The sequence below is a fragment of the Mesoplodon mirus genome (genome assembly GCF_964341445.2).
Source record: "Mesoplodon mirus genome assembly, chromosome: 2".
Taxonomy (NCBI): Eukaryota; Metazoa; Chordata; class Mammalia; order Artiodactyla; family Ziphiidae; genus Mesoplodon; species Mesoplodon mirus.
Window position 1 is genome coordinate 101,955,496 of NC_138977.1, and position 19,271 is coordinate 101,974,766.

A 19,271-nucleotide genomic window follows, 5' to 3' on the forward strand; every position below is an offset into this window, starting at 1 on the left:
GATTTATGTCAAAGAGTGTTCTTCCTGTATTTTCCTCTAAGAGTTTTATAGTGTCCAGCCCTACCATTAGGTCTCCAATCCATTTTGAATTTTTATTTTTATGTGTGGTGTTAGGGAGTGTTCTAATTTCATTCTTTTACATGTAGCTGTCCAGTTTCCCCAGCACCACTTATTGAAGAGACTGTCTTTTTCTCCATTTTATACCCTTGCCTCCTTTGTAATAGATTAGTTGACCATAAGTGCATGGGTTTATCTCTGGGCTTTCTATCCTGTTCCATTGATCTATATTTCTGTTTTTGTGCCAATAACATATTATCTTGATTACTGTAACATTGTAGTATAGTCTGAAGTCAGGGAATCTGATTCCTCCAGCTCCGTTTTTTTCTCTCAAGACTGCTTTGGCTATTCGGGGTCTTTTGTGTCTCCATACAAATTTTAAGATTTTTTGTTCTAGTTCCATAAAAATGCCATTGGTAATTTGATAGGGATTGCATTGAATCTGTAGGTTGCTTTGGGTATTTTAGTTATTTTCACAATGTTGATTCATTTTTTTTTTTTTTTTTTTTGCTGTACGCAGGCCTCTCACTGCCGTGGCCTCTCCCATTGCGGACAACAGTCTCTGAATGTGCAGGCCCAGCAGCCATGGCTCATGGGCCCAGCCGCTCCACAGCATGGGGGAATCCTCCCGGACCGGGGCAGGAACCTGCATCCCCTGTATCGGTAGGCGGACTCGCAACCACTGCACCAATAAGGAGGCCCACAATGTTGATTCTTACAATCCAAAAACATAGTATATCTGTCCATCTCTTGCTATTATCTTTAATTTCTTTCATCAGTGTCCTATACATTTCTGAATATAGGGCTTTTGTCTCCCTAGGTAGGTTTATTCCAAGGTATTTTATTCTTTTTGTTGCAGTGGTAAATGGGAGTGTTTCCTTAATTTCTCTTTCAGATTTTTCATCATTAGTGTATAGGAATGCAAGAGATTTCTGTGCATTAATTTTGTATCCTGCAATTTTACCAAATTCATTGGCTACCACTAGTAATTTTCTGGTGGCATCTTTAGGATTCTCTATATATAGTGTCATGTCATCTGCAAACAGTGACAGTTTTACTTCTTCTTTTCCAATTTGTATTCCTTTTATTTCTTTTTCTTCTCTGATTGCCATGGCTAAGGCTTCCAAAACCATGTTGAATAATAGTGGTGAGAGTGGACATCCTTGGCTTGTTCCTGATCTTAGAAGAAATCTTTTCAGTTTTTCACCATTGAGAATGATGTTTGTTGTGGGTTTGTCCTATATAGCCTTTATTATGTTGAGGTACATTCCCTCTATGCTCACTTTCTAGAGAGTTTTTATCATAAATGGGTGTTGAATTTTGTCAGAAGCTTTTTCTGCATCTATTGAGATGATCATATGGATTTTATTCTTCAATTTGTTAATATGGTGTATCTCATTGATTGATTTGCTTATGTTGAAGAATCCTTGCATCCTTGGGATAAATCCCACTTGTTCATGGTGTATTATTCTTTTAATGTGTTGTTGGATTCTGTTTGCTAGTATTTTGTTGAGGATTTTTGCATCTATATTCATCAGTGATATTGGTCTGTAATTGTCTTTTTTTGTAGTATCTTTGTCTGGTTTTGGTATCAGGATGATGGTGGCCTCATAGAGTGAGACTGGGAATGTTCCTTCCTCTGTAATTTTTTGGAAGAGTTTGAAAAGGGTGAGTGTTAGCTCTTCTCTAAATGTTTAATAGAATTCACCCGTAAAGCCATCTGGTCCTGGACTTTTGTTTGTTGGAAGATTTTAAGCATAGTTTCAATTTCATTACTTGTGATTAGTCTGTTCATATTTTCTATTTCTTCCTGGTTCAGTCTTGGAAAGTTATACCATTCTAAGAATTTGTCCATTTCTTCCAAGTTGTCCATTTTTTTGGCATAGAGTTGCTTGTAGTAGCCTCTTAGGATGCTTTGTATTTCTGCAGTTTCTGTTATAACTTCTCCTTTTTCATTTCTAATTTTATTGATCTGAGTCCTCTCCCTCTTTTTCTTGATGAATCTAGTTAATGGTTTATCAATTTTGTTTATCTTCTCAAAGAACCAGCTTTTAGTTTTATTGATCTTTGTTATTGTTTTCTTTGTTTCTATATAATTTATTTCTGCTCTGATCTTTATGATTTCTTTCCTTCTGCTCACTTTGGGTTTTGTTTGTTTTTCTTTCTCTAGTTCCTTTAGGTGTAAGTTTAGATTGTTTATTTGAGATTTTTCTTGTTTCTTGAGGTAGGCTTGTATAGCTTTAAATTTCCCTCTTTGAACTGCTTTTGCTGCATCCCATAGGTTTTGGATCATCATGTTTCCATTGTCATTTGTCTCTAGGTATTTTTTGATTTCCTCTTTGATTTCTCCAGTGATCTCTTGGTTATTTAGTAATGTATTGCTTAGGTTCCATGTGTTTGTATTTTTTTACATTTTTTCCCTGTAATTGATTTGTAATCTCATAGTGTTGTGGTCAGAAAATATGCTTGATATGATTTCAATTTTCTTAAATTTACTGAGGCTTGATTTGTGACCCAAGTTGTGATCTATCCTGGAGAATGTTCCATGCACACTTGAGAAGAAAGTGTAATCTACTGTTTTTGGATGGAATGTCCTATAAATATCAATTAAATTTTTCTGGTCTATTGTGTCATTTAACGTTTGTGTTTCCTTATTAATTTTCTATTTGGATGATCTGTCTATTGGTGTAAGTGAGGTGTTAAAGTCCCCCACTATTATTATGTTACTGTTGATTTCCTCTCTTATAGCTGTTAGCAGTTGCCTTATGTATTGAGGTGCTCCTATGTTGGGTGCATATATATTTATAATTGTTATATCTTTTTCTTGGATCAATCCCTGGATCATGATGTAGTGTCCTTCCTTGTCTCTTGTAACATTCTTTATTTTAAAGTTTACCTTATCTGATATGAGTATTGCTACTCCAGCTTATGTTTGATTTCCATGTGCACAGAATACCTTTTTCCATTCCTTCACTTTCAGTCTGTATGTGTCCTTAGGTGTGAAGTGAGTCCCTTGTAGACAGCATATATATGGGTCTTGTGTTTGTATCCATTCAGCAAACCTGTGTGTTTTGGTTGGAGCATTTAATCCATTCACGTTTAAGGTAATTATCGATATGTATGTTCCTATGACCATTTTCTTAATTGTTTTGGTTTTTTTTTTTTTTTTTTTTTTTTTTTTTTTTTGCGGTATGCGGGCCTCTCACTGTTGTGGCCTCCCCCGTTACGGAGCACAGGCTCCGGATGCGCAGGCCCAGCGGCCATGGCTCACGGGCCCAGCCGCTCCGCAGCATATGGGATCCTCCCAGACTGGGGCACGAACCCGTATCCCCTGAATCGGCAGGCGGACTCTCAACCACTGCGCCACCAGGGAGGCCCTTGGGTTTGTTTTTGTAGGTCCTTTTCTTCTCTTGTGTTTCCCACTTACAGAAGTTCCTTTAGCGTTTGTTGTAGAGCTGGTTTGGTGGTGCTGAGTTCTGTTAGCTTTTGCTTGTCTGTAAAGATTTTGATTTCTCCATCAAATCTGAATGAGATCCTTGCTGGGTAGAGTAATCTTTGTTGTAGGTTCTTCCCTTTCATCACTTTAAGTATATCATGCCACTCCCTTCTGGCTTGTAGAGTTTCTGCTGAGAAATCAGCTGTTAACCTTATGGGAGTTCCCTTGTATATTATTTGTCATTTATTCCTTGCTGCTTTCAATAATTTTTCTTTGTCTTTAATTTTTACCAATTTGATTATTATGTGTCTCGGCATGTTTCTCCTTGGGTTTATCCTGTATGGGACTCTCTGCACTTCCTGCACTTGGGTGGGTATTTCCTTTGCCATGTTAGGGAGTTTTTTGACTATAACCTCTTCAAATATTTTCTTGGGTCCTTTCTCTCTACTTCTCCTCTGGGACCCCTGTAATGTGAATATTGTTGTGTTTAATGTTATCCCAGAGGTCTCTTATGCTGTCTTCATTTCGTTTAACTCTTTTTTCTTTATTCTGTTCTGCAGCAGTGAAATCCAACATTTTGTCTTCCAGGTCACTTATCCATTCTTCTGCCTCAGTTATTCTGCTATTGATTCCTTCTAGTGTATTTTTCACTTCAGTTACTGTATTGTTCATCTCTGTTTGTTTGCTCTATAATTCTTCTAGATCTTTTTTAAACATTTCTTTCTTCTTCTCGATCTTTGCCTCCATTCTTTTACCAAGGTCCTGGATCATCTTCACTATCGTTATTCTGAATTCTTTTTCTGGAATGTTGCCTATCTCCAATTCATTTAGTTGTTTTTCTGTCGTTTTATCTTGCTCCTTCATCTGGTACATAGCCTTCTGCCTTTTCATCTTGTCTATCTTCTGTGAATGTGTTTTTTGTTCACAGGTTGCAGCATTGTAGTCCTTCTTGCTTCTGCTCTCTACCCTCTGGTCAGTTTGAACCATTTTTTAAGTTCATTGATGGTTTTAATTATTGACTATTTCATTTGCACTGATTAATTTGTGAGTTATTTCTTTTTTTTAATATAAAATTCAGTATTATTTTATAATTGGTTTGTAACTGGAGTATGATTGCTTTACAATGGTGTGTTGGTTTCTGCTTTATAACAAAGTGAATTAGCTTTACGTATATCCTCATATCTCCTCCCTCCTGTGTCTCCCTCCCACCCCCTCCCTATCCCACCCCTCTAGGTGGACACAGAGCACCGAGCTGATCTCCCTGTGTTATGCGCTGCTTCCCACTAGCTATGTATTTTACATTTGATAGTGTATATATGTCCATGCCACTCTCTTCTCATAGGAAATAATTCATCAAGATTTTTTTACTAGTTATTCCTTTGTTTGCCCTGACAGCATCAATAATATCTCCAAATACATCAAGTAAATTTAAAATTTATAGAATTTATGGGATACTATCAATATCTTCATACTTGTTCATTCTTTAGCAGTGGTTTAAAAAAAAAAAAGTAAGCCCAGTATGATTCATGATTGTCCTTTTACATTTTGTTAAAATTTTTAATATTTAAAGATATGAACCTCTAGTCACGCATATTGCCTATTTTCCTATATATGTTTATTAAGAATTAGTTGATTTATAATGTAGTTTTGGAAGAATAACTGCAGAATGTTTGGGGAATATTTCAAAGTAAATTTTGGAGTGATGAAACATACTACTATTAAAAGGATATTAATTATGAAAATTAATATTCTTTAGTAAATAATATGTTTCTTTTTGTCAATTATTATATATTTACATAATCCATGGAAACTTTAAGATATTATCTGTTGAGAAATCATATTGTTTTCTGATATTTTGCTTCCCCCACTCCTGGTTACAAATCCATATTACATAAATATTCTCTAGATACTTGCTACATATTTGAAGCATTGAGTTAATCATTGAAAATAAAGAGGTTTGTTAGAGACAGATTATAAGGGTTTCTAAGGCCAGGGTGAGAATTTTGGACCTTTCTCACACAGCAAATAGTATCTGTTAACTTTTTTGATCAGGAGAATGTGATCAAAGTTATAATTTTTGATTTGTAATATGAGTACACAGGAGTTGGGAAACTGAAAACAGAATGGCAGTCAAATAAGCACATGAAACGATGTTGAACATCACTAGGTATTACAGATGTCAAATAAAACCACAATGAGATACCACTACTTCTGTGTCCAAAGGGACAAAATAAAATAATGATAACACCAAATATAAATAATCATGTGGAGAAACTGGTCACTCATACGTTGCTGGTAAGAATGTAAAATGGTACAGCCACTCTGGAGAACATTTTGTTGGTTTCTTACAAAATTAAACATGCAATTACCATAAGACCCAGACAATTGTATTTTTGGATAGTTATCCCAGGGAAATAAAAACTTAGGTTGACACAAAAATATATACATGAATGTTCATAGCATTTTTATTGATAATAGCAAAAACTGGTATCAGCCCAGATATCTTTCAACAGGTGAATGGTTAAACAAACTATAGTAAGTACATATCATGGAATACGATGCAACAATGAAAAGAAACAGATTTGATATGCACAACAACTTGGATTAATCTACAGGGAATTATGCTAAGAAAAAATTCCAAACTTAAAGGTCATGTACTGTATGATTCCATTTACAAAACATTTTTAAAATGTCAAGATTTAAAAATGGATGTTTAGATTTTAGTGGTAGCCAAAGATTTGTTATGGAAAAGGAGTTGTTAGTGAAGGCAGTAAGTGTAGTTATAAAAGAAACAGAAAATATGAACAGACCAATCACAAGTAATGAAATTGAAACTGTGATTTAAAATCTTCCAACAAAAAAAAGTCCAGGACAAGATGGCTTCACAGGTGAGTTCTATCAAACATTCAGAGGAGAGCTAACACCCACCTTTCTCAAACTCTTCCCAAAAATTACAGAGGAAAGAATACTCCAAAACTCATTCTATGAGGCCACCATCACCCTGATACCAAAACCAGACAGAAGTACTACAAAAAAAAAAAGAAAATTACAGATCAATATCACTGATGAATATAGACGCAAAAATCCTCAACAAAATAATAGAAAACAGAATCCAGCAACACATTAAAAGGATCATACACCATGATCAAGTGGGGTTTATCCAAGGGATGCAAGGGTATTCAATATGTGCAAATCAATCAATGTGATACACCATATTAACAAATTGAAGAAAATAACAATATGATCATCTCAATAGATGCAGAAAAAGCTTTTGACAAAATTCAACACCGATTTATGATAAAAACTCCCCAGAAAGTGGGCACAGAGGGAATTACCTCAACATAATAAAGGCCATATATGACAAACCCACAGCCAACATCGTTATCAATGGTGAAAAACTGAAAGCATTTCTTCTAAGATCAGGAACAAGACAAGGATGTCCACTCTTGCCACTCTTATTCAACATAGTTTTGAAAGTCCTATCCATGGCAATCAGAGAAGATAATGAAATAAAAGGAATCCAAATTGGAAAAGAAGAAGTATGACTGTCACTGTTTGCAGATGACATGATACTCTACATAGAAAATCTTAAAGATGCCACCAGAAAACTACTAGAGCTAGTCAATGAATTTGGTAAGTTTGCAGGATACAAAATTAATGCACAGGAATCTGTTGCATTCTTATACACTAACAACACAAGATCAGAAAGAGAAATTAAGGAAACAATCCCATTCACCATTTCAACAAAAAGAATAAAATATCTAGGAATAAACCTACCTAAGGAGGTAAAAGACTTAGAAAACTATAAGACACTGATGAAAGAAATCAAAGATGACACAAACATATGGAGATATATACCATGTTCTTGGATTGGAAGAATCAATATTGTGAAAATGACTATATTACCCAAAGCAATCTACACATTCAATGCAATTCCCCTCCAATTACCAATGGCATTTTTTACAGAACTAGAACAAAAAATCTTTAAATTTGTATGGAGACACAAAAGACCCTGAAGAGCCAAAGCAATCTTGAGAAAGAAAAACAGAGCTAGGGGAATCTGGCTCCTTGACTTCAGACTGTACTACAAAGCTACAGTAATCAAGACAATATGGTAGTGACACAAAAACAGAAACATAAATCAATGGAACAGGATAGAAAGCCCAGAGGTAAACCCATGCACCTATGATCAATTAATCTATGACAAAAGAGGCAAGGATATACAATGGAGAAAAGAGAGCCTCTTCAATAAGTGGTGCTGGGCAAATTGGACAGCCACATGTAAAAGAATGGAATTACAACACTCCCTAACACCATACACAAAAATAAACTCAAAATGGATTAAAGACCTAAATGTAAGACCAGACACTCTAAAACTCTTAGAGGAAAATATAGGCAGAACATTCTTTGATATAAATCACAGCAAGATCTTTTTTGACCCACCTCCTAGAGTAATGGAAATAAAAATAAACAAATGGGACCTAATGAAACTTAGAAGGTTTTGCACAGCAGAGGAAACTATAAACAAGACAAAAAGATAGCCCTCAGAATGGGAGAAAATATATGAAGATGAATCAATGGACAAAGGATTATTCTCCAAAATATATAAACAGCTCATGCAGCTCAATGTTAATAAAACAAATAACCCAATCCAAAAATGGACAGAAGACCTAAATAGACATCTCTCCAAAGAAGACATACAGATGGCCAAGAAGCACATGGAAAGCTGCTCAACATCACTAATTATTAAAGAAATGCAAATCAAAACTACAGTGGGCTACCACCTCACGCTCATTAGAATGGGCTCTATTGGAAAATCTACAAACAACAAATGCTGGAGAGGGTGTGGAGAAAAGGGAACCCTCTTGCATTTTTGGTGAGAATGTAAATTGGTACAGCCACTATGGACAACATTATGGAGGTTCCTTAAACAACGAAAAATAACATTACCATATGACCCAGCAGTCCCACTACTGGGCGTGTACCCAGGGAAAACCATAATTCAAAAAGACACATGCCCCCCAATGTTATTTGCAGCACTATTTATAATAGCCAAGTCATGTAAGCAACCTAAATGCCCATTGACAGATGAATGGATAAAGAAGATGTGGTACATATATACAATGGGATATTACTCTGCCATAAAAAGGAATGAAATTGGGCCATGTGTAGAGATTTGGGTGGATCGAGAGACTGTCATACAGAGTGAAGTAAGTCTGAAAGAGAAAAACAAATGTCGTATATTAACACATATAGGTCGAGTGTAGATAATGATACAGATGAACCGGTTTGCAAGGCAGAAATAGCAACACAGATGTAGAGAACAAACATATGGACACCAAGCTGGTGGACATGAGGAGTGGGGGTGGTGGCGGTCAGATGAATTGGGAGACTGGGATTGACATGTATACACCAATATGTATAAAATAGATAACTAATAAGAGCCTCCTGTATAAGAAATACATAAAATAAAATTCAAAAATAAAATAAAATAAAATAAATAATAAAATAAATTGTTATCCCTTGGGAAAAAAAAAGGGGGCAACAGCAGAGATCTTTGTGAGGTTGACACTGTTCAATATCTTGACTGTGATGGTAAATACACAAACCCTCACAAGTGACCAGATTTTACAGAACTTAATTCATAACTGTCTACACACATACACACAAAGGAGTACAAGGAAATGTAAGACCGGTGGATTGCATCAATGCCAATATCCTGCTTTTGATGTTATACTATAGTTTTGCATAATGTTACCATTGGGGATACTGAGCAAAGTGTGCAAGAGCTCTCTGTGTATTGTTGCATATGAATCTACAATTATCTTGGTGAATTTTTCATTTAAAAAACAGAATAGCATTATTCTAGCAGTTGGACTATACAGTTTTTTTAATCAAATAGGTAAGAATTAGATGAGAGAAAGTATATTGAGGAAAAAAAATCATAAAAGAAACACAAATGTGTTCAGTAAATCTTGGGCAAGTAGAGACTAAGAAAGATTCAGTGATGTTTCCATAGTTTCAAGACAATTTATATTAAGGAAAAAAAACTAAGAAAAAGAGCTAGCTAAGTTGGCTGGATGGTTTCATTCATGCTAGGTGTATTTGTTGGCATGTTTTTATCATCGCCATTGGGAATAGGAATAATAAAAGGGGTCAATTTTAAACACATTAATTGTATGCACAACAAAATTAAAGTGGGTTACAGTCAGTTATAAAACATAAACTAAAACCTGACAGAAAAAAAGCTGGAGATTTTCCACCCAAATCCTCATGGTAAATAGTTTTTCTAAAATAAATATTTTGCATTCTTGTTTTTATTATTTGCACTTGGTTTTAGGGCTATATTTTTAACACAGAAGATAGCGTAGATGAAAAAGTAAAGCTCTTCATAACAATTTTGTAAGTGAATTATAATATAAATTAATAGTTAATAAGTTTAAAAAATTAAGCAAATCGAGAACATATGTCAATATATCATATCGTGCAATTATGAACTGAATAATCAATTGGAAAATTCTTTGTAAAGTTTAAGTTCAAAGTAATGACTTTCAGATAATTATTTGTCCTAATATACCTGAATGATAAGGTAGACTTTCCTTAACAATGGTGACTCATTAAAGCCAGGTTAGCTGTCATCCACCAAATGAAATTGACAATAGCTTTGACAGCAAAAATGTAAATATGTTTAAGATACCATAATTCTTGTCTCTAGTATTTGCAGATTGTGTTTTGGAAATAATATATGTATGTGAAGAATTAAATTATAGTATTAAGTAAATAATTGCTCAATAATATATTTGAAGTGATTTCACAAAATAGTGCACAAATAGTTGTCAAATGAATGGTATATAACACAAAATGAAGTGTTATTTTAATAATAATTGTGTATCTTCTTTAACTCCCTATTAGAGTATAATCCTGGAGAAGGGAGGGATTATGTCTTAAAGTTATTTGAGTCACTCACAGTAGCTAGGGTGAACAATCTTTTGATGTGTAGGGAGTTAATGACAAATTAAAAAATAATGAACAAAACTATTATCCTAAAATGGTTCTTGACACAAACATTCTAATCTTCAGAAGTAAACAGTGTGTATTCTTATTCTAAGGAGAGAAGTTTCCACTTGTTACTCATGTATACTTCTCCAGAGTCTAGCAAAGCCAAACACATAACAGGGGCTGAACACATTCTTTCTGAATTGTATCCAGAAGATTTCTACATGAAGGTCAAAGGGGGTTGGTATGTAACAGATACTTGGTACAAAGAAAAATTCATTCTTAAATTGTTTGCAAATACATGTACACATAAGCAAGTAAAAATAAAATTCTACACTAAAGTAGAGGCAGTACATCCCTAAAATATTTTCATTATCTATTAATAATAACACTAAAATCTGATTTTGTAATAAAAATATTTGTGTGATATTTCTTTCTCTCTAGAAGTTATGTAGGAAAATATTTAAAAGAAAGTTTCAGGTGAGACTTTATAAAATTATATGGAAAATGACCTCATATTATTTCTCTCAATGATCAGATTGATGGGTATTGGCATACCTGGAAACTACTATTTAAAAAAAAAAGTAAAGGAAAGAACATAAAATAGTCTGAAGAAAAACTAGTTGTTGAACATGCCAACATCCTAAAACTAAGTATAATTTTAGAATCTTTTAAAGATTTTTCATTTGTAAAATTATCCAAGCACTCGAGCATATTGTGAGATATTATTTACTCTATGACTTTGTTCCCAGAGTTGGCAAAGCACATAAGCACAAATAGAAACAAGCCCTATTAGGATGGCCAGGTTATATAATACATATTTCATCATAAATCAAGATCAGGGTCCAAGGTATGAGAGTGAATAATCCATTGCCAATATTATGGAAATTTTCTGACTAATTACATCAATTCATATGAAATTTATTTAAAACTCTTTTCTAAATAGCATTAAATATTTAAATTTCAATATGTCAATTAAACTTCAGACATGGGACTTTCCTTGCATGGAAAGAAAATAATTTATCATTTTTCACCATGGCACCCTAATCTGTATAAAATCAAGTGAAGTCATACTTAGAAAGCTATTTTTAAAGTACTAAAAATTATTTTTTAGATAATTCAGTTAAACATGCTTTAAACAGAAGTATGTCTTCATTTTCTAAAGAGCTGTATTATATAGGTTTATGAAAATTTTAATTTAATAGCTCTCCTAATCATTACAAAGTAAATCTGATAATTAAGGTCTTGTTTTGTTGGTTTTCAAAGGGAGGAAACATGCATTTTATTTTCTTCATTTAAAAATAAGTAATTCTTACAAAACTTGACTTTAAAAAGTATATATATATATACATATATATGTGTGTGTGTGTGTGTGTGTGTGTATTGTATATGTACAAACAAATACATTTACACATACTTGACATTTCACACTACTTCTCTGTGTTATTTTCTTCGTAACAAGACATTAATAGTGTCAGTTCTTTCATCTATAAACAAGGCAAGTTATTGCTTTCTCCTAATCCTACTTTAAACGTGTGCTTTAGTACAAGTAAGTAATCTAAATATTTTGTTTGACATTAAAGAAGAAAAAGTTTCATGCTATCTTTACTATTTTATGAAAAGAAAGGTACAAGAAGGGTTTTCCAGAAATATTTCTGGATCCTCCACTCAGAGGTGTTGCCAGAGATTTTGATTTTTTTTTTCAAAACAATCAGACTGGTTCATTAGAGCACCATTTTCTTGCCAAACTCAATACTAATGAAAGTTCCCTGTGGAATTTTCATAGAAAGACTAAGCCTAGTAGCATTGTTCAATAAAACAAGTAAAAAGTAAATGGCATAATTCAATAAAGTACGGCAACAGTGGAAAGAAAGTCTTTAAAAGCAAGGTTTAAACAGCTCTTAAGGCTCTCCTGATGTTTCATCTCCCTGTAGACTAAATGCTGAGGATCGGGGACTGATGTGTTAACCCGCTAACCTCCCATAATAGCATGACAGATGCTTCCTACCTGAAGGAGTAATGCCTGGGAGAGAGAGAAGAAGCGGGAGACTGACAGAATGCCCAGGGAGAGTATTGATCAAATGACTCTTTTCTGGTAACCATTACAGAGATATGAGTTGACAGTAATTAAAATGACTTACACACTGGGATGGTTTCAAACTCAAATCTTCGACTGAAGACACCATAGCCTGCTGCTGTGCGTGCTCGAATTTGGAAGACATATACTGAAGCTGGTTTCAAGCCCTCTGCAGTTATAGTTGTCTCTTTAGATTTGATAATTGTATAGCTGGTCTCTTGGTCCTTGGATTACACATGTATATGCAATAAAAAGAAGTCAAATAATGAATTATTAATGACAGAAAATCACAGAATCGAAGATAAGAAAAAATTCAGAAACTAATGTATTTTCTATTAGTACAAATATGATATTTTACAAACAAAATCCTATGCATCCTAGTTGTGTTAGTTATGTAGAACCTTATTAAACTATTTTCTAGAACTCATAGATGTAAGATATGTTCTCCACCCATCCGCCACACTTGCCTTGGGCAGAAACAGATATGTAAATTTTAAAAATAAAATTTCTAGGAGATACACTATTTTACAAACTCTAATTTAGTATTGTTAATTGTGAGCTTGTTTTTCTCATAAATGATTTATTGCAACTAACATGCTGCTTGTTTATAGAGGAAGGTGACAATGTCTGATATACAGCCAGGTAAGACTTATGCCTTTTATCTTTAGTGAATTTGATTTCTTTTTTAATTTTTTTTTAAATTTTATTTTATATATATATTTTTATTTTTTAACATCTTTATTGGAGTATAATTGCTTTATAATGGTGTGTTAGTTTCTGCTGTACAACAAAGTGAATCAGCTATACATAAACTTATATCCCCATATCCCTTCCCTCTTGCGTCTCCCTCCCACCCTCCCTATCTCTGTGTCCTCCAGGTGGACACAGAGCACTGAGCTGATCTCCCTGTGCTATGTGGCTGCTTCCAACTAGCTATCTATTTTACATTTGGTAGTGTACATATATCCATGCCACTCTCTGACTTCGTCCCAGCTTACCCTTCCCCCTCCCTGTGTCCTCAACTCTATTTTCTACGTCTGTGCCTTTATTCCTGTCCTGCCCCTAGGTTCTTCAGTACTTTTTAAAATTTTTTTTTAGATTCCATATATTTGTGTTAGCATGAGGTATTTGTTTTGCTCTTTCTGAATTACTTCACTCTGTATGAAAGTCCATAGGTCCATCCACTTCACTACAGATAACTCAATTTCGTTTCTTGTTATGGCTGAATAATATTCCATTGTATGTATGTGCCATATCTTCTTTATCCAGTCATCTGTAGATGGACACTTAGGTTGCTTCCATGTCCTGGCTATTGTAAATAGCCCAGCAATGAATATTGTGGTACATGACTCTTTTTGGATTATGGTTTTCTCAGGGTATATGTCCAGTAGTAGGATTGCTGGGTCCTATGGTAGTTCTATTTTTAGTTTTTTAAGGAACCTTCATACTGTTCTCCATAGTGGCTGTATCAATTTATATTCCTACCAACAGTGCAAGAGGATACCCTTTTCTCCACAGCCTCTCCAGCATTTATTGTTCATAGATTTTTTGGTGATGGCCATTCTGACTGGTGTGAGATGATACCTCATTGTAGATTTCTTTTTTTCTCATCAGATTTTTTTTTTAGTTTCTGCTTTATAACAAATTTAATCAGTTATACATATTCATATGTTCCCATATCCCCTCCCTTTTGCGTCTCCCTCCCACCCCTCATTGTAGTTTTGATCTGCATTTCTATAATGATTAGTGATGTTGAGAATCCTTTCATGTGTTTGTTGGCAACCTGTATATCTTCTTTGGAGAAATGTCTATTTAGAACTTATTCCCATTTTTGGAAAGGGTTGTTTGTTTGTTTGTTTGTTTTTATATTGAGCTGCATGTGCTACTTGTACATTTTGGAGATTAACCCTTTGTCAGTTGCTTCGTAGGCAAATATTTTTTCCCATTCTGAGGCTTGTCTTTTCATTTTGTTTATGGCTTCCTTTGCTGTGCAAAAGCTTTTAAGTTTCATTAGGTCCTATTTGTTTATTTTTGTTTTTATTTACATTTCTCTCAGAGGTGGGTCAAAAAGGATCTTGCTGTGATTTATGTCATAGAGTGTTCTGCCTATGTTATCTTCTAAGAATTTTACAGTGTCTGGCCTTACATTTAGAACTTTATTCCATTTTGAGTTTATTTTTGTGTATGGTTTTAGGGAGTGTTCTAATTTCATTCTTTTACATGTAGCTGTCCAGTTTCCCAGAACCACTTATTGAAGAGGCTGTCCTTTCTCCATTGTATATTCTTGCCTCCTTTATCAAAGTTAAGGTGACCATATGTGTATGGGTTTATCTCTGGGCTTTCTATCCTGTTCCATTGATCTATATTTCTGTTTTTGTGCCAGTACCATGCTGTCTTGATTACTGTAGCTTTGTAGTATAGTCTGAAGTATGGGAGCCGGATTCCTCCAGCTCTGATTTTCTTTCTCAAGATTGCTTTGGCTATTCGGGGTCTTTTGTGTTTCCATACAAATTGAGAAATATTTTGTTCTAGTTCTGTGAAAAATGCCATTGGTAGTTTGCTAGGGATTGCACTGAATCTGTAGATTGCTTCAGGTAGTATAGTCATTTTCACAATGTTGATTCCTCTAGTCCAAGAACGTGGTATATCTCCCCATCTGTTTGTATCATCTTTAATTTCATTCATCAGTGTCTTATAGTTTTCTGCATACAGGTCTTTTGTCTCCTTAGGTAGTTTTATTCCTAGGTATTTTATTCTTTTTGTTGCAATGGTAAATGGGAGTGTTTCCTTAATTTCTCTTTCAGATTTTTCATCATTAGTGTATAAGTATGCAAGTGATTTTTCTGCATTAATTTTGTATCCTGCTAGTTTACCAAATTCATTGATTGGATCTAGTAATTTTCTGGTAACATATGTAAGATTCTTTATCATGTATCATGTCATCTGCAAACAGTGACAGTTTTACTTTTTCTTTTGCAACTTAGATTCCCTTTATTTCTTTTTCTTCTCTGATTGCTGTAGCTAAAACTTCTGAAACTATGTTGAATAATAGCTGTGAATGTGGGCAAACTTGTCTTCTTCCTGATCTTAGTGGAAATGGTTTCAGTTTTTCATCATTGAGAATGATATTGGTTGTGGGTGTGTCATATATGTCCTTTATTATGTTGAGCTAAGGTCCCTCTATGCCCACTTTCTGGAGAGTTTTTACCATAAATGTTGAATTTGTCAAAAGTTTTCTATACATCTATTGAGGTGATCATATGGTTTTTCTCCTTTATTTGTCAATATGGTGTATCACATTGATTGATTTGTATATATTGAAGAATCCTTGCATTCCTGGAATAAATCCCACTTGATCATGGTGTACGATCCTTTTAATGTGCTGTTGGATTCTGTTTGCTAGTATTTTGTTGAGGATTTTTGCATCTATGTTAATCAATGCTATTGGTCTGTAGTTTTCTTTTTTTGTGACATCTTGGTCTGGTTTTGGTATCAGGGTCATGGTGGTGTCATAGAATGAGTTTGGGAATTTTCCTCCCTCTGCTATATTTCAGAGGAGTTTGAGAGGATAAGTGTTAGCTCTTCTCTAAATGTTTGATAGAATTCGCCTGTGAAGCCATCTGGTCCTGGGCTTTTCTTTATTGGAAGATTTTAAATCACAGACTCAATTTCAGTGCTTGTGATTGGTCTGTTCATATTTTCTACTTTTCATGGTTCAGTCTCGGGAGGTTGTGCTTTTCTAAGAATTTGACCGTTTCTTCCAGGTTGTCCATTTTATTGGTATATAGTTGCTTGTAGTAATCTCTCATGATCCTTCGTATTTCTGCACTGTCAGTTGTTACTTCTTCTTTTTCATTTCTAATTGTATTGATTTGAGTATTCTCCCTTCTTTTCTTGATCAGTCTGGCTAGTGGCTTATCAATTTTATCTTTTCAAAGAACCAGCTTTTAGTTTTATTGATCTTAGCTATTGTTTTCATTTATTTCTGATCTGATCTTTATGATTTCTTTCCTTCTGCTAACTTTGGGTTTTTTTTCTTCTTTTTTATCTAATTGCTTTAGTTTTAAGGTTAGGTTGTTTATTTGAGATGGTTCTTGTTCCTTGAGGTAGGATTGTATTGCTGTTAACTTCCCTCTAAGAACTGCCTTTGCATCATCCCAAAGGTTTTGAGTCATCTTGTTTTCCTTGTCATTTGTTTCTACATATTTTTTGATTTCCTCTTTGATTTCTTCAGTGATCTCTTGGTTATTTAGTAGTGTATTGTTTAGCCTCCATGTGTTTGTACTTTTACACATTTTTTGCTCTAATTGATATCTAGTCTCATAGCATTGTGGTAAGAAAAGATACTTGAAACAATTTCAATTTTCTTAAATTTACCGAAGTTTGATTTGTGACCCAAGATATGATCTATCCTGAAGAATGTTCCATGAGCTCTTGAGAAGAAAGTGTATACTGTTGTTTTTGGATGGAATGTCCTATAAATATCAAACAAGTTCATATTGTTTAATGTATCATTTAAAGCTTGTGTTTCCTTATTTATTTTCATTTTGGATTATCTGTCCACTGGTGAAAGTGGGGTGTTAAAGTCGCTTACTATGATTGTGTTACTGTTGACTTCCCCTTTTATGGCTATCAGCATTTGCCTTAAGTATTGAGGTGCTCCTAAATTTGGTCCATAAATATTTACAATTGTTAATGGATTGATTAATTGGACCGATCCATTGATCATTATGTGGGGTCCTTCTTTGTATCTTGCAATAATCTTTACTTAAAGTCTATTTTGCCTGTTATGAGAATTGCTACTCCAGCTTTCTTTTGATTTCCATTTGCATGGAATATCTTTTTCCACCCCCTCATTTTCAGTCTGTATGTGTCCCTAGGTCTGAAGTGGGTCTCTTGTAGACAGCATATATATGGGTCTTGTTTTTGTAACCATTCAGCCAGTCCATGTCTTTTGGTTGCTGCATTTAATCTATTTACATTTAAGGTAGTTATCAATAAGTGTGTTGTTACTACCATTTTCTTAATTGTTTTGAGTTTGTTATTGTAGGTCTTTTCCTTCTCTTGTGTTTCCTGCCAACCAAGTTCCTTTAGGATTTGTTATAAAGCTGGTGTGGTGGTGCTGAATTCTCTTAGCTTTTGCTTGTCTGTAAAGGTTTCAATTTCTCCATCAAATCTGAAAGAGATCCCTGCTGGGTAGAGTAATCTTGGTTGTAGGTTTTTCTCTTTCATCACTTTAAATATGTCCTGCCAGTATGGGGATTCCCTTGTATGTTATTTGTTGTTTTACCTTGCTGCTTTTAATATTTTTTCTTTGTATTTAATTTTTGATAGTTTGATTAATATGTGTCTTGGCATGTTTCTCCTTGGATTTATCTTGTATGGGACTCTCTACGCCTCCTGCACTTGATTGACTATTTCCTTTCCCATATTAGGGAAGTTTTCAACTATAATCTCTTGAAAGATTTTCTCAGTCCCTTTCTTTTTCTCTTCTCCTTCTGGGACCCCTATGGCTTGAATGTTGGTGCCTTTAATGTTGTCCCAGAGGTCTCTGAGACTGTCTTCAATTCTTTTCATTCTTTTTTCTTTATTGTGTTCTGCAATAGTTATTTCCACTCTTTTATCTTCCAGGTCACTTATCCATTCTTCTGCATCAGTTATTCTGTTATTGATTCCTTCTAGAGAATTTTTACTTTCATTTATTGTGCTGTTCATCATTGTTTGTTTGCTCTTTAGTTCTTCTAGTGCTTTCTTAAATGTTTCTTTTATTTTCTCCATTCTATTTGCAAGATATTGGATCATCTTTACTATCATTACCCTGAATTCTTTTTCAGGTAGACTGCCTATTTCCTCTTCATTTCTTTGATCTGGTGGGTTTTACCTTGCTCCTTCATCTGCTGTGTGTTTTTCTGTCTTTTTATTTCGCTTAACTTACTGTGTTTGGTGTCTCCTTTCTGCAAGCTGCAGGTTCATGGTTCCCCTTGTTTTTGGTGTGTGTCCCCAGTGGGTAAGGTTCGTTCAGTGGGTTGTGTAGGCTTCCTGGTGGAGAGGACTTTGACCTTTGTTCTGGTGGATGAGGCTGGATTTTGTCTTTCTGGTGGGCCAGACTGCATCTGGTGGTGTGTTTTGGGGTGTCTGTGACCTTAGTATGATTTTAGGCAGCCTCTCTGCTAACAGGTGGGTCTGTGTTCCTGTCTTGCTAGTTGTTTGTCATAGGGTGTCCTGTAGTGTAGCTTCCTGTTCGTTGAGTGGAGCTGGGTCTTAGCATTGAGATGGAGATCTCTGTGAGAGCTTTTGTCACTTGATATTACATGGGGCCAGGAGGTCTCTGGTGGACCAATGTCCTGAACTCGTCTCTCTCACCTCAGAGGCTCAGGGTTGACACCCGGCTGCAACACCAAGACTATGTTTGTGGAGGCTTGGTGATTCCAAAATCTGATATAGTAGGCCAGCAGGCCAGATATTCTGGGAAGAGTTGCAACCCAAATGAAGACCACTGGCAGAATCCCTTGAATTTGATTTCTAATCATATTTAGGGGTTGGGAGAAGGAATGTGAACTTCACTGGAGAAATTTAATTTTAACTCATTAAGTCGAAACAGAGAGTTTCAAAGAAAAATTTCACATAAGCAAAATATTTTTTTCCTTTTTAAAGACTTCGTTTTTTCACTTTCATGTGTTTGTGCTAGGTTAGTAATGAATGGAG

The 19,271-nt window shown here is 34.7% G+C and overlaps 1 protein-coding gene across 2 annotated transcripts in view; it reads right to left on the reverse strand.

Moving 5' to 3' along the window:
* The window catches only part of EPHA5 (EPH receptor A5), a 315,334-nt gene that overhangs the window by 86,499 nt on the left and 209,564 nt on the right, over positions 1–19,271 (reverse strand). For both annotated transcript variants that reach the window (XM_082634798.1, XM_082634797.1), the window contains one exon: positions 12,631–12,790. In XM_082634798.1, the coding sequence (XP_082490924.1) occupies positions 12,631–12,790 (160 nt within the window). The remainder of the gene's footprint in view (positions 1–12,630; positions 12,791–19,271) is intronic.